General features: G+C 45.8%; 1 protein-coding gene across 1 annotated transcript; it reads left to right on the top strand.

Moving 5' to 3' along the window:
* The first annotated feature begins 8,108 nt into the window (after window positions 1-8,108).
* LOC137144006 (ATP-sensitive inward rectifier potassium channel 12) lies at window positions 8,109-10,312 on the top strand. The gene has a single exon (XM_067534090.1). The coding sequence runs from the start codon at window positions 8,109-8,111 to the stop codon at window positions 9,417-9,419; it is 1,311 nt and encodes a 436-aa protein (XP_067390191.1). The 3' UTR covers window positions 9,420-10,312.
* Window positions 10,313-19,315: the final 9,003 nt, after the last annotated feature.

Here is a 19,315-nt window from a genome sequence, read left to right as displayed (position 1 = left end):
CTCCCAGCCCTCAGAAAGGTAGAAACACTTTGATACTCCCCGTAGATGCAGTGCATGGTACGGCAGTAAATCCTGTAGGCAGGCTCAGCCAATTATACCTAATGACCTCCTCTGCACCGAACACATTCTCCTGTAGCATGCTGGGCGTTCAATATATTGTAACACTTACGCCTGTTTAAAAAAAATATAAAATTAGCAGTACAGGTGGCAGGTTGGTTGAGACACTTTGATCCACTGTGGGAAACAGCTCAGCCATGGGGGGTTTGCTTGGTACAAAGTGACAGGTGTCATTAGCTTTAAGGTAGGTTTATAACGTGATTTAAGCCTGTAAGCAAACATTTCTGCATTCAACATCAATAGCCCTGGGAGGGAGCTAATGCTAATTCTCTCTTGGTACTAATGTTATGATTCTGTTTTATTTCCTGAGTGCTGGCAGTGCGCAAAAGATCCTGCCTCGAGGAATTTACAGTCAAAGGCCCCGATCCTGCGAATACCTGCTCATTTGCTTACCTTTACTCCCAAGAGTAATCCCACTGAAGTCAGCGGCACCCTTGGTGGCAGTACAATTAAGCACGAGCGTACGATTAGTGGGGTCAGGTCCTACATGACTGCTAGTTACTAGTGGAAATGTTGGGTTTCACCTCAAGGAAAACGGTGGCCAGCACCAGGCTGAATGGGGCTTTGACCAAAAGAGACGTGACTAGCGTCTCCTATTGCATTGATCTTGCAAGGTGCTGGGCACTTCAGTCCAATCCACTAAAGCTACAAATATCATCCAAATCAGAGACCCGCTCATGCCTTGTCCCCCTGAACGATCTCCCCAACCAAACCCAGGCCCCTACTCTCTTACCTGCCTGGGTCCCTTGTTACCCCTTCCACCAAGTTACATTCTAGGGGTTGCCAACCCACACGTTCCCATCACAGGGCTCTACACCGGGGGTCAGCTGGCCTGCTCCCCTTTTTCTGTAGTTGGGAAGCAGCGTGGTAAGGCTCACATCCTGCCGCTCCTCCGTGTCATGACATCATCTGGGCAGAAGGCTACCTGCTTTCTCAGGAGAGGCCCCTGTCCCCGTTGTTGGCATTGCACACTGAGGTGCCGCCCAGCGACTAGGGTTTTATCCAGTGAGTTTATTCAACTCGGAAATCCCACAGTCAGCTCCCCCAAAAGCATGAGATTCCTGCTGCTTGGCACATATTCACCCATCCCCAGCACATCCATCCGACACACGGGACGTGAGCCCCCCATGCCCCGCAGGGCTCACATGGGTGCAGATGGGCAGGATTGTTCAGAATGCTCCTGGAAATGCCTGGCCAGGAAGGAAGCAATATTCCATTTCAAGGGTCAAACTTTGCTTCACTTAAAGGGACAGTCTCAGAATAGTAACACAGCAAATGCTCTTCCCTTGCCCACCCAAATAAGGACACCTCTGATTGGTAGCCCTGGCAAGAGTTGGAGAAATCTGTTTTGCTTTTCACCCATCGTGTGCGTGGCTGACTGTTTTTGCACGTTACTTAGCTTGAAACTAGACCTGGTCAGTTTCACTTTCTGCTTATAGGGGCAAATTTTCCAAAGAAATCAGGACTAGATTTTCAGGTACTTATCACACACAGTTAAGGCTGCCACCTGTCCTGGTTTTCCCAGGCTCATCCTTTTTTCAGGTAGCTGTCCCAGGAAATCTACGAGGGTGCTCAGTACACACTGCCAGCTGTCCAGTTTTATGGGCTCAGGATCATCCCGGGTATCCTGGGTTGTTTTTTTTTTACACCACAGAGGTGGCAACCTAGTGATTCAGCTTCCAATTAGGCACCAAAATACGTGGCCAGATTTCAAACATGTTCAGCACCCAGCAGCTCCCAGTGTAACATTTGTGGCCAGATTTTCAAAAGAGACCAGTCTCTGATGGCCTGAGCTGATTTGAACACCTGGCCCTGATTGCAGGCATTGAGCTGTTTAGAAAAATGCTGGCCAGAATCAATTTCCCTTTCTGAGCTGTGTGCACAAGCACAGAAATCCCTGCAAGCTGCATGGAAACTTTTTTAAAACACCATAATAGAGGCTCAATTTAAATGCATAGCCCAAATTAAAAAAACAGTCAGAGGACCAAAAAAGTGCCACCGTGGCTAACCAACAAAGTAAAAGAAGCAGTTAGAGGCAAAAAGGCATCCTTTAAAAAGTGGAAGTTAAATCCTATTGAGGAAAATAGAAAGGAGCATAAACTCTGGTAAGTGAAGTGAAAAAATATAATTAAGGAAGGCCAAAAAAGAATCTGAAGAACAGATAGCCAAAGACTCAAAAAGTAACAGCAAAAAATGTTTAAGTTCGTCAGAAGCAGGAAGCCTGCTAAACAACCAGTGGGGCCACCAGACAATCAGGATGCTAAAGGAGCACTCAAGGAAGATAATGCTATTGTAGAGAATCTAAGTGAATTTGCATCAGTCATGGCTGAGGATGTGAGGGAGATTCCCAGACCTGAGCCATTCTTTTTTGGCGACAAAGCTGAGGAACTGTCCCAGTCTGAGGTGTCATTAGAGGAGGTTTTGCAATAAATTGATAAACAATAATAAGTCACCAGGACCAGATGGCATCCATCCAAGAGTTCTGAAGGAATTCAAATTGAAATTGCAGAACTACTGTCTGTGGTATGTAACCTATCATTTAAATCAGCTTCCATATCAGATGACTGGAGGATAGCTAATGTGACGTCAATTTTTAAAAAAGACTCCAGAGGCAATCCTGGCAATTACAGGCCAGTAAGCCTAACTTCAGTACCAGGCAAATTGGTTGAAAATATAGTAAATAACAGAATTATCAGACACATAGATGAATATGATTTGAATATGATGGTTTTTGTAAAGGGAAATCATGCCTCACCAATCTACTAGAATTCTTTGAGTGGGTCAACAAGCAAGTGGACAAGGGTGGTCCAGTGGATATAGTGTACTTAGCTTTTCAGAAAGCCTTTGACAAGGTCCATCACCAAAGGCTCTTAAGCAAAGTAAGCTGTCATGGATTAGAGGGAAGGTCCTCTCCTGGATCAGTAACTGGTTAAAAGATAAGAATCAAAGGATAGGACTAAATGATCAGTTTTTAGAATGGAGAGAGATAAATAGTGTCCCACACGGGTTTGTACCATTCAACATATTCATAAATGATCTGGAAAAAGGGGTAAACAGTGAGGTGGCAAAATTTGCAGATGATCCAAAACTGCTCAAGATAGTTCAGTCCAAAGAAGACTGTGAAGGGTTACAAAGTGATCTCACAAAACTGGGTGACTAGGCAACAAAATGGCAGATGAAATTCAATGTTGATAAATGCAAAGTAATGCTCACTGGAAAACATCATCCCAACTAGACATATGGGATGGGATGGGATCTAAGTTAGCTGTTACCACTCAAGAAAGAGACCCTTGGTGTCACTGTGGATAGTTCTCTGAAAACAGCCACTCAATGTGCAGCGGCAGTTGAAAAAAGCTAACAGAATGTTGGGAATCATTAGGAAAGGGATAGAGAATAAGACAGAAAATATCATATTGTCTCTTTATAAGTCCATGGTACACCCATATCTTGAATGCCGCATGCAGATCTGGTCGCCCTATCTCAAAAAAGATATATTTGAATTGGAAAAGGTACAGAAAAGGGCAACAAAAATTATTAGGGGTATGGAAAAGCTTCCATATGAGGAGAAATTAATAAGACTGAGACTTTTCAGCTTGGAAAAGAGACGACTAACGGGGGATATGATAGAGGGCTATAAAATCATGACAGGTGGGGAAAGTAAATAAGAAAGTGTTATTTACTCCTTTTCATAACACAAGAACTAGGAGTCACCAAATGAAATTAATAGGCAACAGGTTTAAAACTAATAAAAGGAAGTATTTTTGCACACAACATACAGTCCACAGTTCCTGTGGAACTCCTTGCCACAGGATATTGTGAAGGCCAAGACTATAACAGGGTTCAAAAAAGAACTAGATTCTGTAAGTTCATGGAGGATGGACCAATTAATGGCTATTAGTCAGGATAGGCAGGGATGGCTGTTTACCAGAGGCTGGGAATGGCCAACAGGATGAATCACTTGATGATAACCTGTTCTGTTCATTCCCTCTGAAGCACCTGACATTGGCCACTGTCGGAAGACAGGATACTGGGCTAGATGGACCATTGGCCTGACCCAGTCTGACTGTTCTTATGTTCATTTATGACTCCCATGTTAAAATGTAAAAAGGGATCCACTTTCCAGTGACATTTTGTTCAATCTTCTTTACACAAAAAACAAAGCTAAATAAAGTACTAACCGCAGATAATCAAAATTGTGGGGCACTTTGTATGATAAATCCAATTCAGAGCCATTTTCCTTTCCTTTATTTAGCTGTGGTTTAATAATACCACTAGATGCAGTACTGAAGGCTTGGTATTGTTCAGCCTGATGTTGTTTTTTCCTCCCTTTATGAGAATCTTTGACTAATTTTTTAATGGCTTATCCCTGCTTGTCTTGAGGCCATTTCTCTTTCTGAGAATAATCTGACAACAGACAGGGTCTGATTTTCCATTGCAGGACTTCCATGGAATAGTTACACTGTCATAAAACCAGCAGTGGAGAACCAGGCTCACATTCTGAAATGTAATTAACTATTCTTTATTAGTCTTAGCATGGAGTTTTTCTATTATTTTAATAGCTTCTGAAATATATAAATAATTAGTAAATAGAGCAGCAAGAGCGAAATGTAGTGGCCTAACTGACATTCCTTTTAGGTAAAAATCTTTATTGCCTAATATGAAAAATATTTACTCCAGCATTTCCTAAAGTGTGGGGAACATCCCACTGGGGAGGAGGTGTATCGGATTAGTTGGAGGGGAGGCACCAACAAGCCTCTCCTTTGTTCTCAGGGGTCTCAGCTTTCATTTAGGAAAAAGAAAGTCTCTAGCCATTATGGTTGAGAAGAAAAATTTGAAAACGTGACCCAACGTCTGCCTGAGTCTGCAGAGAGCCTGAAACAGTAGCTCTGCCGTGTGATCTGCCATGTTCATTTCAATGGGCACTGACTTAGATACCAATGATGCTGCTTGAAACGTCAGCGTTGTTAACTGTTTCACTGCTCATCACCGCATGGAAGCAAGGAGAAGACAGCTCAGAGTAGGAAGATCTACACAATTGACTATGAGTGATCACTCCATTGGGGTAGGCCTTTACCCACACATGCAGGTGCTAAAGGTGCATGTTGTGGGGAGGTGAAGGGTTTCATTTTCCTGGCTGGGGGCTCAGCTTTCAAAAGGTTGGGAAATGCTGGCTCACTCTATTGACTTTTTCAGTAACAATGTAATTAAATATCTTTATCTGTCAGGAAGCAACACTCTTGTCTCTGTAACTAACCTGACCCTACACAGGGATTCTTGACTAGGCATTCCTAGCCCTAGAGTTTTCCATAGACCATGCCCAATGCATAGATGGGAAGGGAGATAGCAAGTGGGATTATATGTTCCCTGTCTGATGGAAGCTGGAATGTGGCATTTTAGTGTGTGAAAGAGGGAGAGGAAAATATTGGGCCTGATTCTTCACTCAGTTACATGGCCACATTGTCTTCTGCGATTCAGCGGATGGGACGCTAGACTGGGAGTTGGAAACCTGGCTTCTAGCCCCAGCTTGTCCACTGATTTGCCGCTTGGTTAGTTCTCTTCTCTTCTCACTTTCCCCATCTGTAAACTGGTGAGCATGATATTTGGTAAAGTGTTTTGAGATGGCTGGAAGGAAAGTGCTATATCAGAGCTCAGGATTTACAGCCAAGTCCATGGAGATACAGTGGTATAAGTGAGAGGAGAATGGCACTTGTTATATTGTATGGAATTATTTTAGTGGTATAGTCAGATTTCCTCTTCTCTTAGAAGCGGTGTGTTATAAGTGTAAGACATGGGAGACCAGGAGAACCTGAGCTTTAATCCCCGCCACTGACATAGGCTCCCTTTGTGACTTTGGCTTGGATGCCTCAGTTTCCCCAGTGGTACAAAGGTATAATAATAGTGATGTAACAGGCCTGCTGGAAGGATTCATTAAAGTTTGCAAAGATGAAAAATTCTAGTTGTTGTTTAGGTGGAGGATTTCTTTCTTTTTTTTTTTTAAAGCATCTTGCTGACACTCCGTGTCTATCTCTGTCTGCATTGCAAGGGTTCTCATTGGCACTTTTGATTTCTGAATTGCTCCCAACACCCGAAAAGCCCAAGTGGATTCCCTGAGGGTGCAGCTGAGGATCTGCAGTTTGCAGATGAGTGGTGCCGTGCTTCTTTGGCCAAGTTGGGGTCCAAAACGGGACCCCGCAGAATGCATTTCGAAGGCCATCATCGGATCATTGTTCGATGGGTTGATTTAGCCACAGGCAGCTTGTGCCTGGCACTGCTCCTCTAGCTATGATGCCGGGCCAGCCAGCCAATCCCCAGCCTACAAAGCGATGGAAAAGGGCGTGCTTGTTGCATTGTATCCCCGGGCCCCAGCACTGATTGCAGGAATCGACTGGATGGATTGCTCTCGCTGGCCCTGTGAGATAAACACTAGCACAGACAGCTTTGCCAGCTGAGCAGCACGGCATTGGTCATGTCTCAAGCATCAGCTGAGCACTGGTGTGTCTGGACGGAGTGGAGGGGTCAGGAAGGATTCCCCCCCTCCGCCTCTGTCCATGCACAGTATTGCACAGCAGGCTAATGCCCCACCAGGATCATCCCCTTCCTCTGTCCTGGGCCAGGTGGCTCAATGATCTGATGCAAAATGGCAAATCCATGTTGTTGAGTAGCAGGATTGCAAAATAGCACACCCAGGGATTATGTGAACGGTGCTGCCCCGTCGCCAGCTGCCTCTCTGATTTTTAACATGCCCCGTGGATGAGTTGGGAACACTAACCCTCTGCAAGCTTCTGCCGGGTGTGAGCCGGTCACTGCCTCCCCCGGGAGCTTCTGGGTGCTTGAGGCGCTCAGCCTCTTGCAGGATTAGACCTTGCTCCGTAGCGCCGAGACCCACCGACTCACTCCGGCCTTCTCAAACCACTTGCACGTTCGCGGTGGGCAGCAAACCCTCCCTCTCCAATTGCTGGGACAGTGGGGCAGGAGTCAACAGCTCCCTGCGGATTCTTTTGACCGCAAGAGAGATGACGCTTGTGAAGCCAGGTGCTTTGTTGTTGTGCCGTGCCTGGGCAGAGAGCTGTCTGGCACAGGAGATGGGAATGGATGGATTGCTTTTCAGACTCCCCTCGGGAAGGCAGTATGGTCCAGAGTCTTGTGCGCTAGATTAGGACTCAGGAGATCTGGGGTCTACCCATGGCTCTGTCCCGCTGGGTGACCTGGGGCAAGTTGCTTCACCACCCTGTGCCTCAGTTTCCCCATCTGTAAAATAGAGAGAATGACCCTGACCTCCTTTCTGGAGCACTTTGAGCTCTACTGATCAACAGCATTATGTAAGAGCGAGATGTTATTATTTATTAATATCTGTGTGCACTGACGGAGGAATGCATGCTGGCCTTCGTTCGTCCCTCTCCTCTTCCTCTCTCCAGTATCCAACCCCCAAAGGGCCCTGTGTGAAAACAGAGGGCATTAGAGCAGAGGGAAGAGGCAGTTTTGAAAGAGCCGTCCTCCTGACCCTGTGTGCATGCTGACAGGTCTTTGTCCGTTTGCATGGCTTATGTTCTCAAAAGTCTTCCCAGTTATAGTGCTCACTTATACAGTACAAAGCAGCGGCCCTTTGGATCTCTTAATTTCTCTCTTTTAATTCACTAGGCAAGGCCCAGAATGCCCTAGGAGGCAGAGCTAGGGAAATAAAGAGGTTGATCACATCACCCACCACTGAAATGCAGCACCTCTTGGGAGGAGCCCACAGCTGTTTGGTACAGCGACACGGCAGAACGCATATTTGCTCCCATTTTGCCACGTTCGGGTTCTGTGTCTGAAAGGTAACACGTCTCTTTGTTTTCTCATTGCAGAGTCTCTCATTGGATCTGTTTGGTGAAGTAAGCAGCAAAGCCTTTGCATCCTTGGACTTCTCTTCCCCGACAGCAGTATTTGGGGGGAGGGGGCCAAGGGAGGGCTAGGGGAAAATCAGACGGAGTCGGGAGACCCTTCACATTCTTTACATGCTTGACTCCGGGATGAGCACAGGCAGAGTCAACCCTTACAGCATAGTGTCCTCTGAGGAAGACGGGTTGAGGTTGACCACCATGCCAGGAGTCAACGGCTTTGGGAATGGCAAGATCCACACCAGGAGGAAATGCCGGAACCGGTTCGTGAGGAAGAACGGCCAGTGCAACGTCGAGTTCACCAACATGGACGACAAGCCGCAGAGATACATCGCGGACATGTTCACAACCTGCGTCGACATCCGCTGGCGGTACATGTTGTTGCTCTTCTGCCTTGCCTTTCTGGTCTCCTGGTTATTATTTGGGCTGATTTTCTGGCTCATTGCACTTGTCCATGGAGACCTAGAAAACCCAGTGGGGGATGACAACTTCAAGCCTTGCGTTCTTCAAGTGAACGGCTTTGTGGCTGCATTTCTGTTCTCCATCGAAACCCAAACGACTATCGGCTATGGATTCCGCTGCGTGACGGAGGAATGCCCCCTGGCCGTCTTCATGGTGGTTGTGCAGTCCATCGTGGGGTGTATAATAGATTCATTCATGATTGGTGCAATCATGGCAAAGATGGCGAGGCCCAAGAAAAGGGCCCAAACGTTACTTTTCAGCCATAATGCTGTAGTGGCCATGAGAGATGGGAAACTCTGCCTGATGTGGAGGGTTGGGAATCTTCGAAAGAGCCACATAGTGGAAGCCCACGTGAGAGCTCAATTAATTAAGCCTAGAATCACCGAGGAGGGAGAGTATATACCCCTCGATCAAATAGATATTGACGTTGGGTTTGACAAAGGCTTGGACCGTATCTTCTTGGTGTCTCCAATCACTATTCTTCATGAGATCAATGAGGAGAGCCCGCTGTTTGGAATTAGCCACCAGGACCTGGAAACCGACGACTTTGAAATTGTGGTGATCCTCGAAGGGATGGTTGAAGCCACGGCCATGACGACACAAGCGCGAAGCTCCTACTTGGCCAGCGAGATCCTGTGGGGCCACCGCTTTGAGCCCGTCTTGTTTGAGGAGAAAAACCAGTACAAAGTAGATTATTCGCACTTTCACAAAACCTACGAGGTGCCATCGACCCCGCGCTGCAGTGCTAAAGACTTGGTGGAGAACAAATTCCTACTCCCTAGCACCAACTCCTTCTGCTACGAGAATGAGCTTGCCTTCATGAGCCGCGACGAGGAGGAGGAGGAGGAGGACGATGACAGCAGAGGTCTGGATGACTTGAACCCGGACAACAGGCATGAATTTGACAGGCTTCAGGCCACAATAGCATTGGATCAGAGGTCATATAGAAGGGAGTCAGAAATATGACCCATGGCCCCTTCACTAACTGTTCTGAGGGTATTTTTCCTCTCATCTCTTCCCCTACCACCCGCTCAAATTATGCAGAACAATGCAAGTGCCATAGGAATGCTTGAGAAATTAGTATTGTTTGTAGTTTTAAGTTTCATTGCAATAACCACTGAGCGGTCTGCGATAGGAAACCAGAGCAGGCCACAGAGTGTTTTGAACTTCCAGTGTTGATAAAGTTATTAGGAAATGTACTGGAGGCAGATTCAATATGGCGGCACAGATAAGGGAGAACGCTGTGGGTGGTGAATGCGGGAGTATCTTCCTTGCACGCAGAGAGATGGCGGTTTTGTTTTCTTTCACTCTGTGAAAATGAAAGCGTTTTCATGGAGCTGAGCTCTGTGAGATTCAAAAGGAGGAAATATCAGGAAACAAATCCTTTTTTTTTTTTTTTCCCCCTAACTGAACACAAAAAATTATATATATTTCTGGCAGGACCTGTGATTCAGTTCCACAAGAACAACCCTCGAAAACACGCAACGCAAAGTACTCCTTTTTAATTCGGGGGAAGGGCAATGAGGTTTTAATTTGTCAGCTTCGTCCTCGGGAGGTTGTTTACCGATCCTCATCATAATATAATAATAATACATTGAAAATGCGATTCGATATTTTTTCAAAACGAACAAGGCCAGGAAGAAGCCGCAGGAGCTGGTTTTAGGGATGACTCCCCGGGCGCGCAGAAGTCAGGACTGCCTCCTGGTTTCTGGCTGGCGAAGCTTTGTAATCAGGACGCAGCATTCAATGGCTGAATCCCAGGGACAGCAAAAGCAAGGAGCCCAATTCCAGGCAGCACAGTGCTAGACTCTGTGCTAGACAAACAATTAATAACAATAATAATTAACGTGTCTCTGGAGATATTTATTTTTGGGGTGGGACTGAGTTGAGCGCTGATATTTTTTTTCTTTTGCACATTTGGCTAAAATGAGCCAGGTTCTCATTTGGAGTAAATCCGCTTTGCTCCAGTGAGCAGCTAAGGAGTTAGCACTCTCTTCTAAGTCACACTGCAGTCAATGGGTTTGTTACTGAGACTCAAATTAGGCCTGATAGGCCAGCCTTTCATGGTGTAAATGGAGCTGCCATCCATTCCCTGACTTCAGATTTACACCAGCTGTAGATCTGGCTCTGTATCTTCAGTGGGACCATTCAAAAAAAATGTATTTATTTTTTGGTAAAGAATTGAATGGACGCGCTAGAAGTCAAGTATTGTCCATTTTCCAGTGAACCCCCTTCCCCACCCCTTGAACAATTCCATTGTTTTAAACGTGAAAACCTATGTGCAATACTTTGGGGGGGGGGATATTTTTGCACGGAGCGAAATTCACAAGGAGTTTGCTGACCTCCCATGTTTATTCTATTCTTGAGCAAGTTTGTAACTGATGAGTTGCCCCGTCACTGGACAGCCCTACGTGCCAATGCCAAAAAAAGAAAACCAACCATTTCCCTGATTCAAACCTCCTCTACTCACAAAACCGGGGGGGCCATGCCTTAGAGATGCAAAATTGTTCAGCTGTCCACAGCTCTCCCCCAGCGCCAGAATCCCTGCTCTGAGTTGTTTCCTAGTCAAGCGCTCTTCCTTCAGCCTTACGGCGTGTCATGTGTCACTCCATATGGGAGCAGCCATGCAGCAAAAGCACAGAACAGAGCATATGCAATAAACAGGGCCCACACTGCACACATTACAGGCAATTATTGATTGTTATTCCAAAAGGCACAAAAGATCATGCCAGTACTTGCGTGGGAGCTTTTGCTCCCATGGGGAAAGGACATCAGGTGCTCTCTGGCACTGCGCAGAGAAAGGATCCATTTAAAATCAGGATGAAATCATTACCGGGACTATCGTTGTGTCCCAGTGGCCTAAGATTCATGTGGCCATTTGTCACTTTCCTACATCCCGTAGCTACTCTAAACTTCTCAGTGACAGCTCTAGTCGAGCTCAGAAACGCCTGCTGTAAAAACACAGACTTCTGCCATTTCAGCTAAAGGAGAAATGCGAGTATCTATCGGGAGCGTAGTGCCCATGACACGCAGTCGCGTAACTTTTATTCTACCCAACAGAGGAGAGTGGGGCACCGGTTCATTTACTGTAGCATCCAGCTCAGTGAAAGAGGGAATGAAATTGGGCGCCCTGAGATGTGGCCATCACCCAAATCATTTATTACCCACACTCGGCTCTTGTTATCTTTCCAGTGCATTGCAAACAGTAATGGACATCTCCTCCTCAAATGCATGGGGGGGGGAGTTAAGTCTTGTCATCCCCCTGTGGTGCCAAGAGGTTAAATGACTTGCTCAAGGCCATAGAGGGAGGTGGTGTCAGAGATAGGATTAGTCCTATGCTCAGACCACCTGTGTCTCTTGAGAGAGCTCCCACCTTTTCCTCGGCAGACCCTCTTTGCCAACCAGAGTGCTGCACCTGCCCGCCTGTACCGTGGTGTTGTAAGCACTGACTGGAAAGTGCAGCTTGGATGGTAACAATTAGCTCTAAAGAACAGGAGGGGTCACCAATCTACAGAGGTTACCTCTCCAGGGAGTTCCCCCTCTGGTGTCTTGGTACCATTTCCAGCATCCTTTAGCCTTTCCATCAGTAACTGAAAACTCCACACGGCTCATTCAAGGGGCTGCTTTATTTTTGGCTTCCTCTAAATGATGTGCAGTCCCGCTCTGTGGGGGATGGGGGAAGAAAGCATCTGCTTCTCCTTGACAAATGTCAGCATGGCTGGGGCTATTTTTGGCTGGCCTAGCACATGGGCCTCCTGAATTCTAATCCCAGCTCTGCAGAGGATTTGACACGTGGCCTTGGGCAACTCTCTTAACACGTCTCCCTCGTTCCGTATTCCTGGAGGTTTCATCGCATGACGTAATCTTTAATTAAAGGTTAATCTTTAATTCCTGGAGACCCCACGACAATCCTGGAGGCCTGGCAACCCCTGCGTTGCGATTCACTGATGTCAAGGGAACTCTGCGTCGGTATGTGGCCGTGCAGGATGGGCGATGCGTGCACAGTGTCCCGAAAAGGTTAAGAGCTAAGGATTTGTTTCCTGTGTAACCGGTGCACGTGTTCCCACAATCAGAGCTGGGCATGGCTGCATTGAATGTAGTCGCACCTGCCCTGCGAATCCCCATGGCACAGGCATAACTCTTTTGTGTTTCTAAGGCAGAAAAGGCCGCTGTGATCCCACCCCCGTTTCCCCGCCCAGTCCCAGCTCAACCACCACAACTTCCTTTCCTTGATTCGAGGGACAGTTTTGGTGCCTGCTTCTTGAACAACAGTTGTGGGGGGAGGGCAGGCAAGGATATTTCTTGCGGGTATTATTTATTTATTTTTATTGTTTTCTAAAATGCTTTTCAGTGGTTTTAGGTTCTTTTGGAAAAAGATGCACAACTTTGCTGCTGTCGGGTTCCGTTTCTTAGTGGAGAGCGCGGTAAATATTTGTATATAAAACTGAAAAGAGAGAAAAAAATAGAGATGTCTTTAAGTAAATTATTGGTTTTAAAAAAAAAAAAGGTATATAATTGTACAGTCCCAGCTGGGAGAATAGAATAATATATACATATGTATTTTTAAACTACTGCATAGGAGTCTGTGAACTAGCGTGTGGAAAACCCATGCAGACTTAGTGAATTGCATTTCAAAGACTTTTCCTCGGTCTTGTTCACATGCTCCCTACCCCAAACATCTCGCTAGTGAAGAGCTAGCTCTGGAGAGTCATGTTATATATAATGTATAGTTCTAGAAATGGAACATGCTGTTACATAATGTATAGGGGTTTTTTTTTGGGGGGGGGGGTTGTTTTGTTTTGTTTTTTGCCTAACTGTGAGTGCTATAGTTGATCAGTCTTCTTACAACTATCAGGGAGCTATATAAGGATGTCCCTACAGTTTCCTCTAGGCTAACAAATAGTATTATTGCATCAAAACAAAAATAAGCCAAAAAAGTCTGTGTATTTGACGTCTGTAAAGAGGACCATCTCCCACCTGTCCCGAAGCCTGCGATGCAATGAGCAGGCCACAACAAGGCACGCTGAGAGCGCTCTTCGTGTACGTTGTACTTCTTGACAAGCCAGGCACGAAAACGTGTTTTGCTTTTCAAAGGGGTGGCCCTGGGGATGGTGGTGGCTCTGGCCGAGCCATTAATGAATGGGGGGTTTGTCTTTAACAGGCGTGGCCTTCCGAAAGGGATGTGACACCACAACAAAGGGCTGAAGAGGAGTAGGTCAGGAGTCACTGGTTGGAGTTACTCTGGATTTACACGGGTGTAACTAGAGCAGAATTTACAATGTAAAGAAATACTCTAACAACGTCGGTCCCGGTGTCTTCACCCTAGACTCCACCCAAATCTCAGCCCGACTCAGGGATTTCCTGGCAGGCCAAGCAAGACAGGATTCTCCCAGGCAGGCCAGTGTGACTGGACAAAGTTTTGTCCAATCTCTGCCAAGCTCTTTGTGTTTCTTTGTTCGGTGTGTGGGATTGTTTGTTTGTTTGCATTTAATTTCCTGAGTTCAGATATAAGTGGGAGACCTTCACAGCCAACTGGAGACCAACACCTTTCTGAAAAGGGCTTTTGGAGCAGTGCACATGAAGTGGTGGCTAGTCTGAACATCTGCCAGCCGTCTCCTATAAGCTTAAAACCCTGTTTATATCTTGTTAACGCCCTGGCGTCACACTTGGTCCTCAGAGAATCTTTGATGTCACAGATGGAAAAGACCCACCAAATCCTCTCTGCCATCCCATCTGTATACAACGAAATTTCCCTTAGTCAGGGCGCAAGCAAACCTACATAAGTAACAGCTGCTTTTGAAAGGAATCAGTTTGATTGGCGGGCTGGGACTTTGTTGGGCCAGATCCTGTTCTCATTTCTGCTATGAAGTCAATCAAGTTGCATAAGTGAAAGCAGACACTGGTCTCTATTCTAAGATCCCTAGTTCAAGAGCATATCCCTGCTTCCTTGAATACAGATACACGCTGATGCTTTGCAAAAGAACAGCTGCTCAACCTGCACTGGGGAAATCGAAGTGCAGGGGTTGGCAGAAGGTCTCCCTTCCCTCCCTGGGTAGTTTCTGAGTGACTCTTAGCCCATCTCTCGCCAAATGATTGGGTATAAAGTATAATCCAGCTGTTGCTCGCATACAGGGAGTGGAAACTGTCGTGATAAGCCTTAGCCTCGTCTTATTTACTCTAGTGCACTTAGTGTTTAGGGCTGGACAATCACTTACCTGTAACCTTTTGAGATTCGGTGCCTGCTTGACCTTCAAACCTTTTGTAGGAGAGGAAATCCAAAGCCACCTTTTCTATCTTTAATAAGGCAGAACAAATGTGTTTATTTTTAAACTCTCCTGCTCTTTTCTTTTCACTTGTGCTGAAGACCAAAAGAGTTGCTCCTCTTTTCCTTGCACTTCACAAGGGAGAGCTGATTGGAGGGGCGAGTTTATCGAGCACGGATAGAGAGGTCTAATCCTCACAGTTCCAATCTTGTGCCACCTCTCAGACCTCTCACAATTCAGGGATGCTGGGATCTGGGGTTTGGCTCGTCCGGTGGTAGAATTAAAGCCCAGCCGTGAAACATGGTTTGGGCTTTGGATCTAGGGAAGTCCAAACTCTCCAGAATGTAAGGTGTATTTAGATCTGGATATTCGTTTTAGGCCCATCTTCTAATATCTACCATTAGTGCAGAATCCTCTCTGAGTCCCAGGTTCAGCAAAGCACTTTAGTGCATGCTAAAAGTTAGATGCATGCTAAAGTGCTTTGCTGAGCAGGGAGGGACTTGATCCTCTGGTTAAAGATAAGCATGTGCGTAAGTGCTATGGCGGATCAGAGCCATAGGGCCAACTCCTGAAGCCCTTACTCATACCAACTCCAGCTGACCCCCATGGGAGCATTGCTTGAGGAAGGAATGAGTAAGGAACTTCCTGATTTGGTCCATCGTGAACCATTTTCCTCCTCTCTGTGGAGGTTTCACTTGGATAAAGAGTGCAGTTAGCAGATGGTAATGCACAGAGAGAATTCGTTGACGTTCATGCTTCTCTGTTCTCAAAAGAGCTGTGCTGTCTTTGGCTTCTCTGTCTCTCTCTGTATCTCCGCTGCACTGGGCGTGTGCCTGTGTGCGTACATGGAAAAGCAAAATGGAAGTTTTCTTCAGACCTCGATTCCTTTGGCTGGTGCTTCAATGGTTCCCAGTTGACAACGGAACCTGGAACTGATTCTCCAGGGCCCTGATTCACATTTGAACCTTATGGAGTCACTCTCACTTGTGCAAAGTGAGTGAACCACCCCACCATTCTGACTTGGGTGCACTTAATGCTCACTGTGCGCAGGTGCAGGGACTTGTCCACAGTAGAGGGATCTGAATTGTAAAGAGCACCACCGTGTTTATGCACTAGCTAGCCCGTGTGGACCCTGCTGGCACGCGGTAAAACCTTCCATAAGTCACAGTAAGATAGTACAGTTTCAACAGTACTCTAGTAATGCGCACTAGGGAACCTTCAGTGCGCACCAGAACGTCTACACAGGCCACTTAGTGTGCAGCACATTGGTGCGCTTTAGAATTCACACCTCTGCAGTGCTTAGTGTTGCACTGTGTAGACAGGCCCTAAGTAGACAAGGTGCCAGGTACTAGAGAATCAGTTACTGTATACTCAGGCAGGTCAGTTGCCAGAGAGCATTGGCTTCCTGGAAAACAAAATGAAGTGGCGACAGAGTCCATTCTTGGGGATTGTTTTCACATACAGTGGGTAGAGAAGTTGACGGGTGTTCTGGGCATATATGTATCATTTCCACCACCACTGTTTGTTATGTGTTTCATGGCACATATAACTGGCCAATTTTCATGTTATTTTAAATATATATAAATATGAAAGTATCCAAAAGCTATAAATAGAATAGAGCAAATAATTAAAATATGTAATAAATGTATTTTGATCTATTTAAAATATATTGAGTCATGCTGTATATTTTAAAGATCATAAAAAAATTGTCTGGTTGTATTGTATTTTAAATATATTTTATTACATTGTCATTTGTCACATATATAATTTAAATGTGCAGCAAACTTTATCAGACATTGAGCAAAGATCTGGGCAAGCTATGCTGATCAGCAGGGCATTAACACAAAGAGCATCAAGCCAGGTAGAGGAAAGAAGGAAGCAAATATCTCGACCCCTTCGTGGCTAGGTTTCCCTGCATCCTCTCTGTAGTGGTAGAAAGCCTGATGAATGCTGAAGACCTGAGCTCTCAGTGGAAAGTTGGCATTTAGAGGTGATCGACATGGGGGAGCAGCTAAGTGATTAAAAGAAGCTTGCTTGTGCTAACAAAACACACACGAACTCCCCGCAAGCTGAACAGATCTAGCCATTTGCTGGCTTGATTGAGACAGCAGAGTTTAAAGAGGCTAGGTTTGGGGTGGAGGGGAGTGTTGTTAAGCTTTGACGACAGGAAACTGAGATATTTGGGGGGTTGGTGTCTATGTTTTTAAACCTTCTTAGGACTATTCAAATAGGACATTGCTTAAGGTACCTTTAGAGTCACAGGAGCCAATTATCATCTCATTTATGCTGGTGTAAATCAGGAGCAACTTCATTGACATCAATGAGATTACACCATTGTAGAAGTGAAGTGAGATCAGCATCAGGCCCTACAAAACAATAGGGAAAGGAGGTTCAGCAAAAACCTCCCTCACTTTCAGCAGACACAGGGAAGGGGTCTCAGGAAGAATCCGTAGAGTCGAGAAGGGCAGCACAATGCCAACAAAGGGACGCTGTTGAAACACACGGGACAGAACCTATAATAGACTGGGTCTTGTACTAACAGGAAAAGGTGTGGAAGCAGAGAGGAGACTAGGAAATGTGTATTGAGCGAGGACACAAATAGCTTAGTGAAGATGGCTGAATCCAAGGCACTATTCAAAAGTTTCTCCAGAGCAACAATATTCACTGTCCCACATAGCAGCATCAAGGGACCATTTGTCCGAAATGCCATTGAATTCCAGTGGAAACTGTTTTCATAGTGCACTGTTGCCACAAAAGGATGTTAGATGACACTGTGCATAGATTTGAACTCATAGGAAAGCTCCAAAGATCTTTTAGCAACAGATGGGAAATATGCTAGAAAGTAAACAATACATAGATCTACATAGAGATTTATTACACGTTGGGCACAAAGACACCCGGTCAGCCATTGTGTGTTTTCCTCTCAACTCTTGTACATGAGTGTTTTGGGGCCGGATGGCTCAGGGGTTGCTCAGCTGATCCGGAGCCTTTCACAAATACGTCATAGATCTGAATCCAGGCCAGGTTGGTAGTGTCCAAAAGTCGCCATCCTTAGATGGCTTTTTGGTAGCCTGGTGATTTCAGCCCCGTTCCTTAGCAGAGAGCTCTCAGCATCACAAAACCTGTGGCTAACAGCTGGCTCTAATCAGCAATCCTTTCAATGACCGCAGCAGAAAGACCAAGAACACAAAGGGCTGGAGAAAATTCCTTGCAGTGAGAGACTTAAAGCACTCACACTGTTTGGCATATTAAAAAGAAGACTGAGAGTTGACTTGATTACAGTGTTTAACGAACGTCATAGGGAGAAAATACGGGATACGAAAAGGTTCTTTAATTTAGTGGAAAAAAGCATAATGAGAACCAAGGGCTGGACGTTGAAGCCAGACACATTCAAACTAGAAATTTTTTAACATTTTTAACAGTGGGGGTGATTAATCAGTGGGGCCAGTTTGTCCCATCTCTTGATGTCTTTGCCTCAAGACTGAATGCCTTTCTGGAAGAGAGGCTTTAGCTAAGGACAAATTATTGGGTTCAATACATGGGTGAAATTTAGTGCCCTGTAATATAACAGGAGGTCGGACTTGATGATCTAATGCTCCCTTCTGGCCTTCAACTCTATGAATGAATCTGTGTAGATGAAATGGCGATGGCCCCCAAGGGAAGACACTCGTAGAGCTCTTGGCAGTTCTGTCCCTGTGTTGTGGATAAACAGACGACTTCAGCCTCTGATCTGGCAACTTTCAACAACACCAACAGCCACTCCAAAGAGCTCTTGTGCCCGTGTTCTGGGCGTTTGTTTTTCTATTTAATAATAAGGAATAACGAAGGGGCTTGCACTATAAAAACATAACTCCTAATATGTAAGTACCGGACTTAATAGCACAGAAGCCAGGAAAGCCTCAGAGAAAGCCCACACTTTGCAAGCAACTCATCCCCTTGCGTCTGGTTGTGGCAGGTGTTTCTGCAGCATGGAGGTGACTTCCTTATTGAAGTAAATATGCTGCAAAGACATACGTTGCATTTAACTTTAACTCTACATTTCTGGATCCTGGTGGGTTAAACACAGACCCCATTTTTCCAAGGAGGATGCACCAGTCAAAAAATGAAGGTGCCTATAGCCGCTGCAAACGCTGGGTAGCTGCACATCTAGCCACTCGTTTAGAATTCTAGAAGGCAGGGAAGTTAGTTCAACTGGAGAGGCGTCTGCTTTGCATGTTCAGCTGCAAATTTCCCCAGCAGACAGGGTATGCCTGTGCATTTGGCACATGGGTTATTGTGCGTGTGACAGGTTCAGCGTCACACCCACAATAATCCATGCAAAGCATCTTTTGCAGCAACATCCATTGAGTTTTTGTTTGGTCCTTTTTTGTTTTCTCAGTACAGCTGTTAGCGGATACTCCTGGGAGACCAGATGGCCTATGTCAGAGACTATGGGTGAAAGGAAGAGATTGAGCCTTTGAAGAAGGATTGGGTCCTTGTTCAGTAGGAGACAACCTGTGTCTGCTATTGTCACCCATGAGTTAATAGACCAAAAGAGCTTCTATCACCACATCCAACTTGCGAGGTGCCCTGCGCCATGGCCCCAGCAAGTAATTAAAT

This window comes from Emydura macquarii, unplaced genomic scaffold, assembly GCF_026122565.2.
Source record: "Emydura macquarii macquarii isolate MOO-44397 ecotype Brisbane River unplaced genomic scaffold, CSIRO-AGI_Emac_v2 contig_3390, whole genome shotgun sequence".
Lineage (NCBI taxonomy): Eukaryota > Metazoa > Chordata > Testudines > Chelidae > Emydura > Emydura macquarii.
The sequence above is the reverse complement of the archived record's forward strand: the minus strand, read 5'-3'. Positions and strand labels throughout refer to the sequence as shown.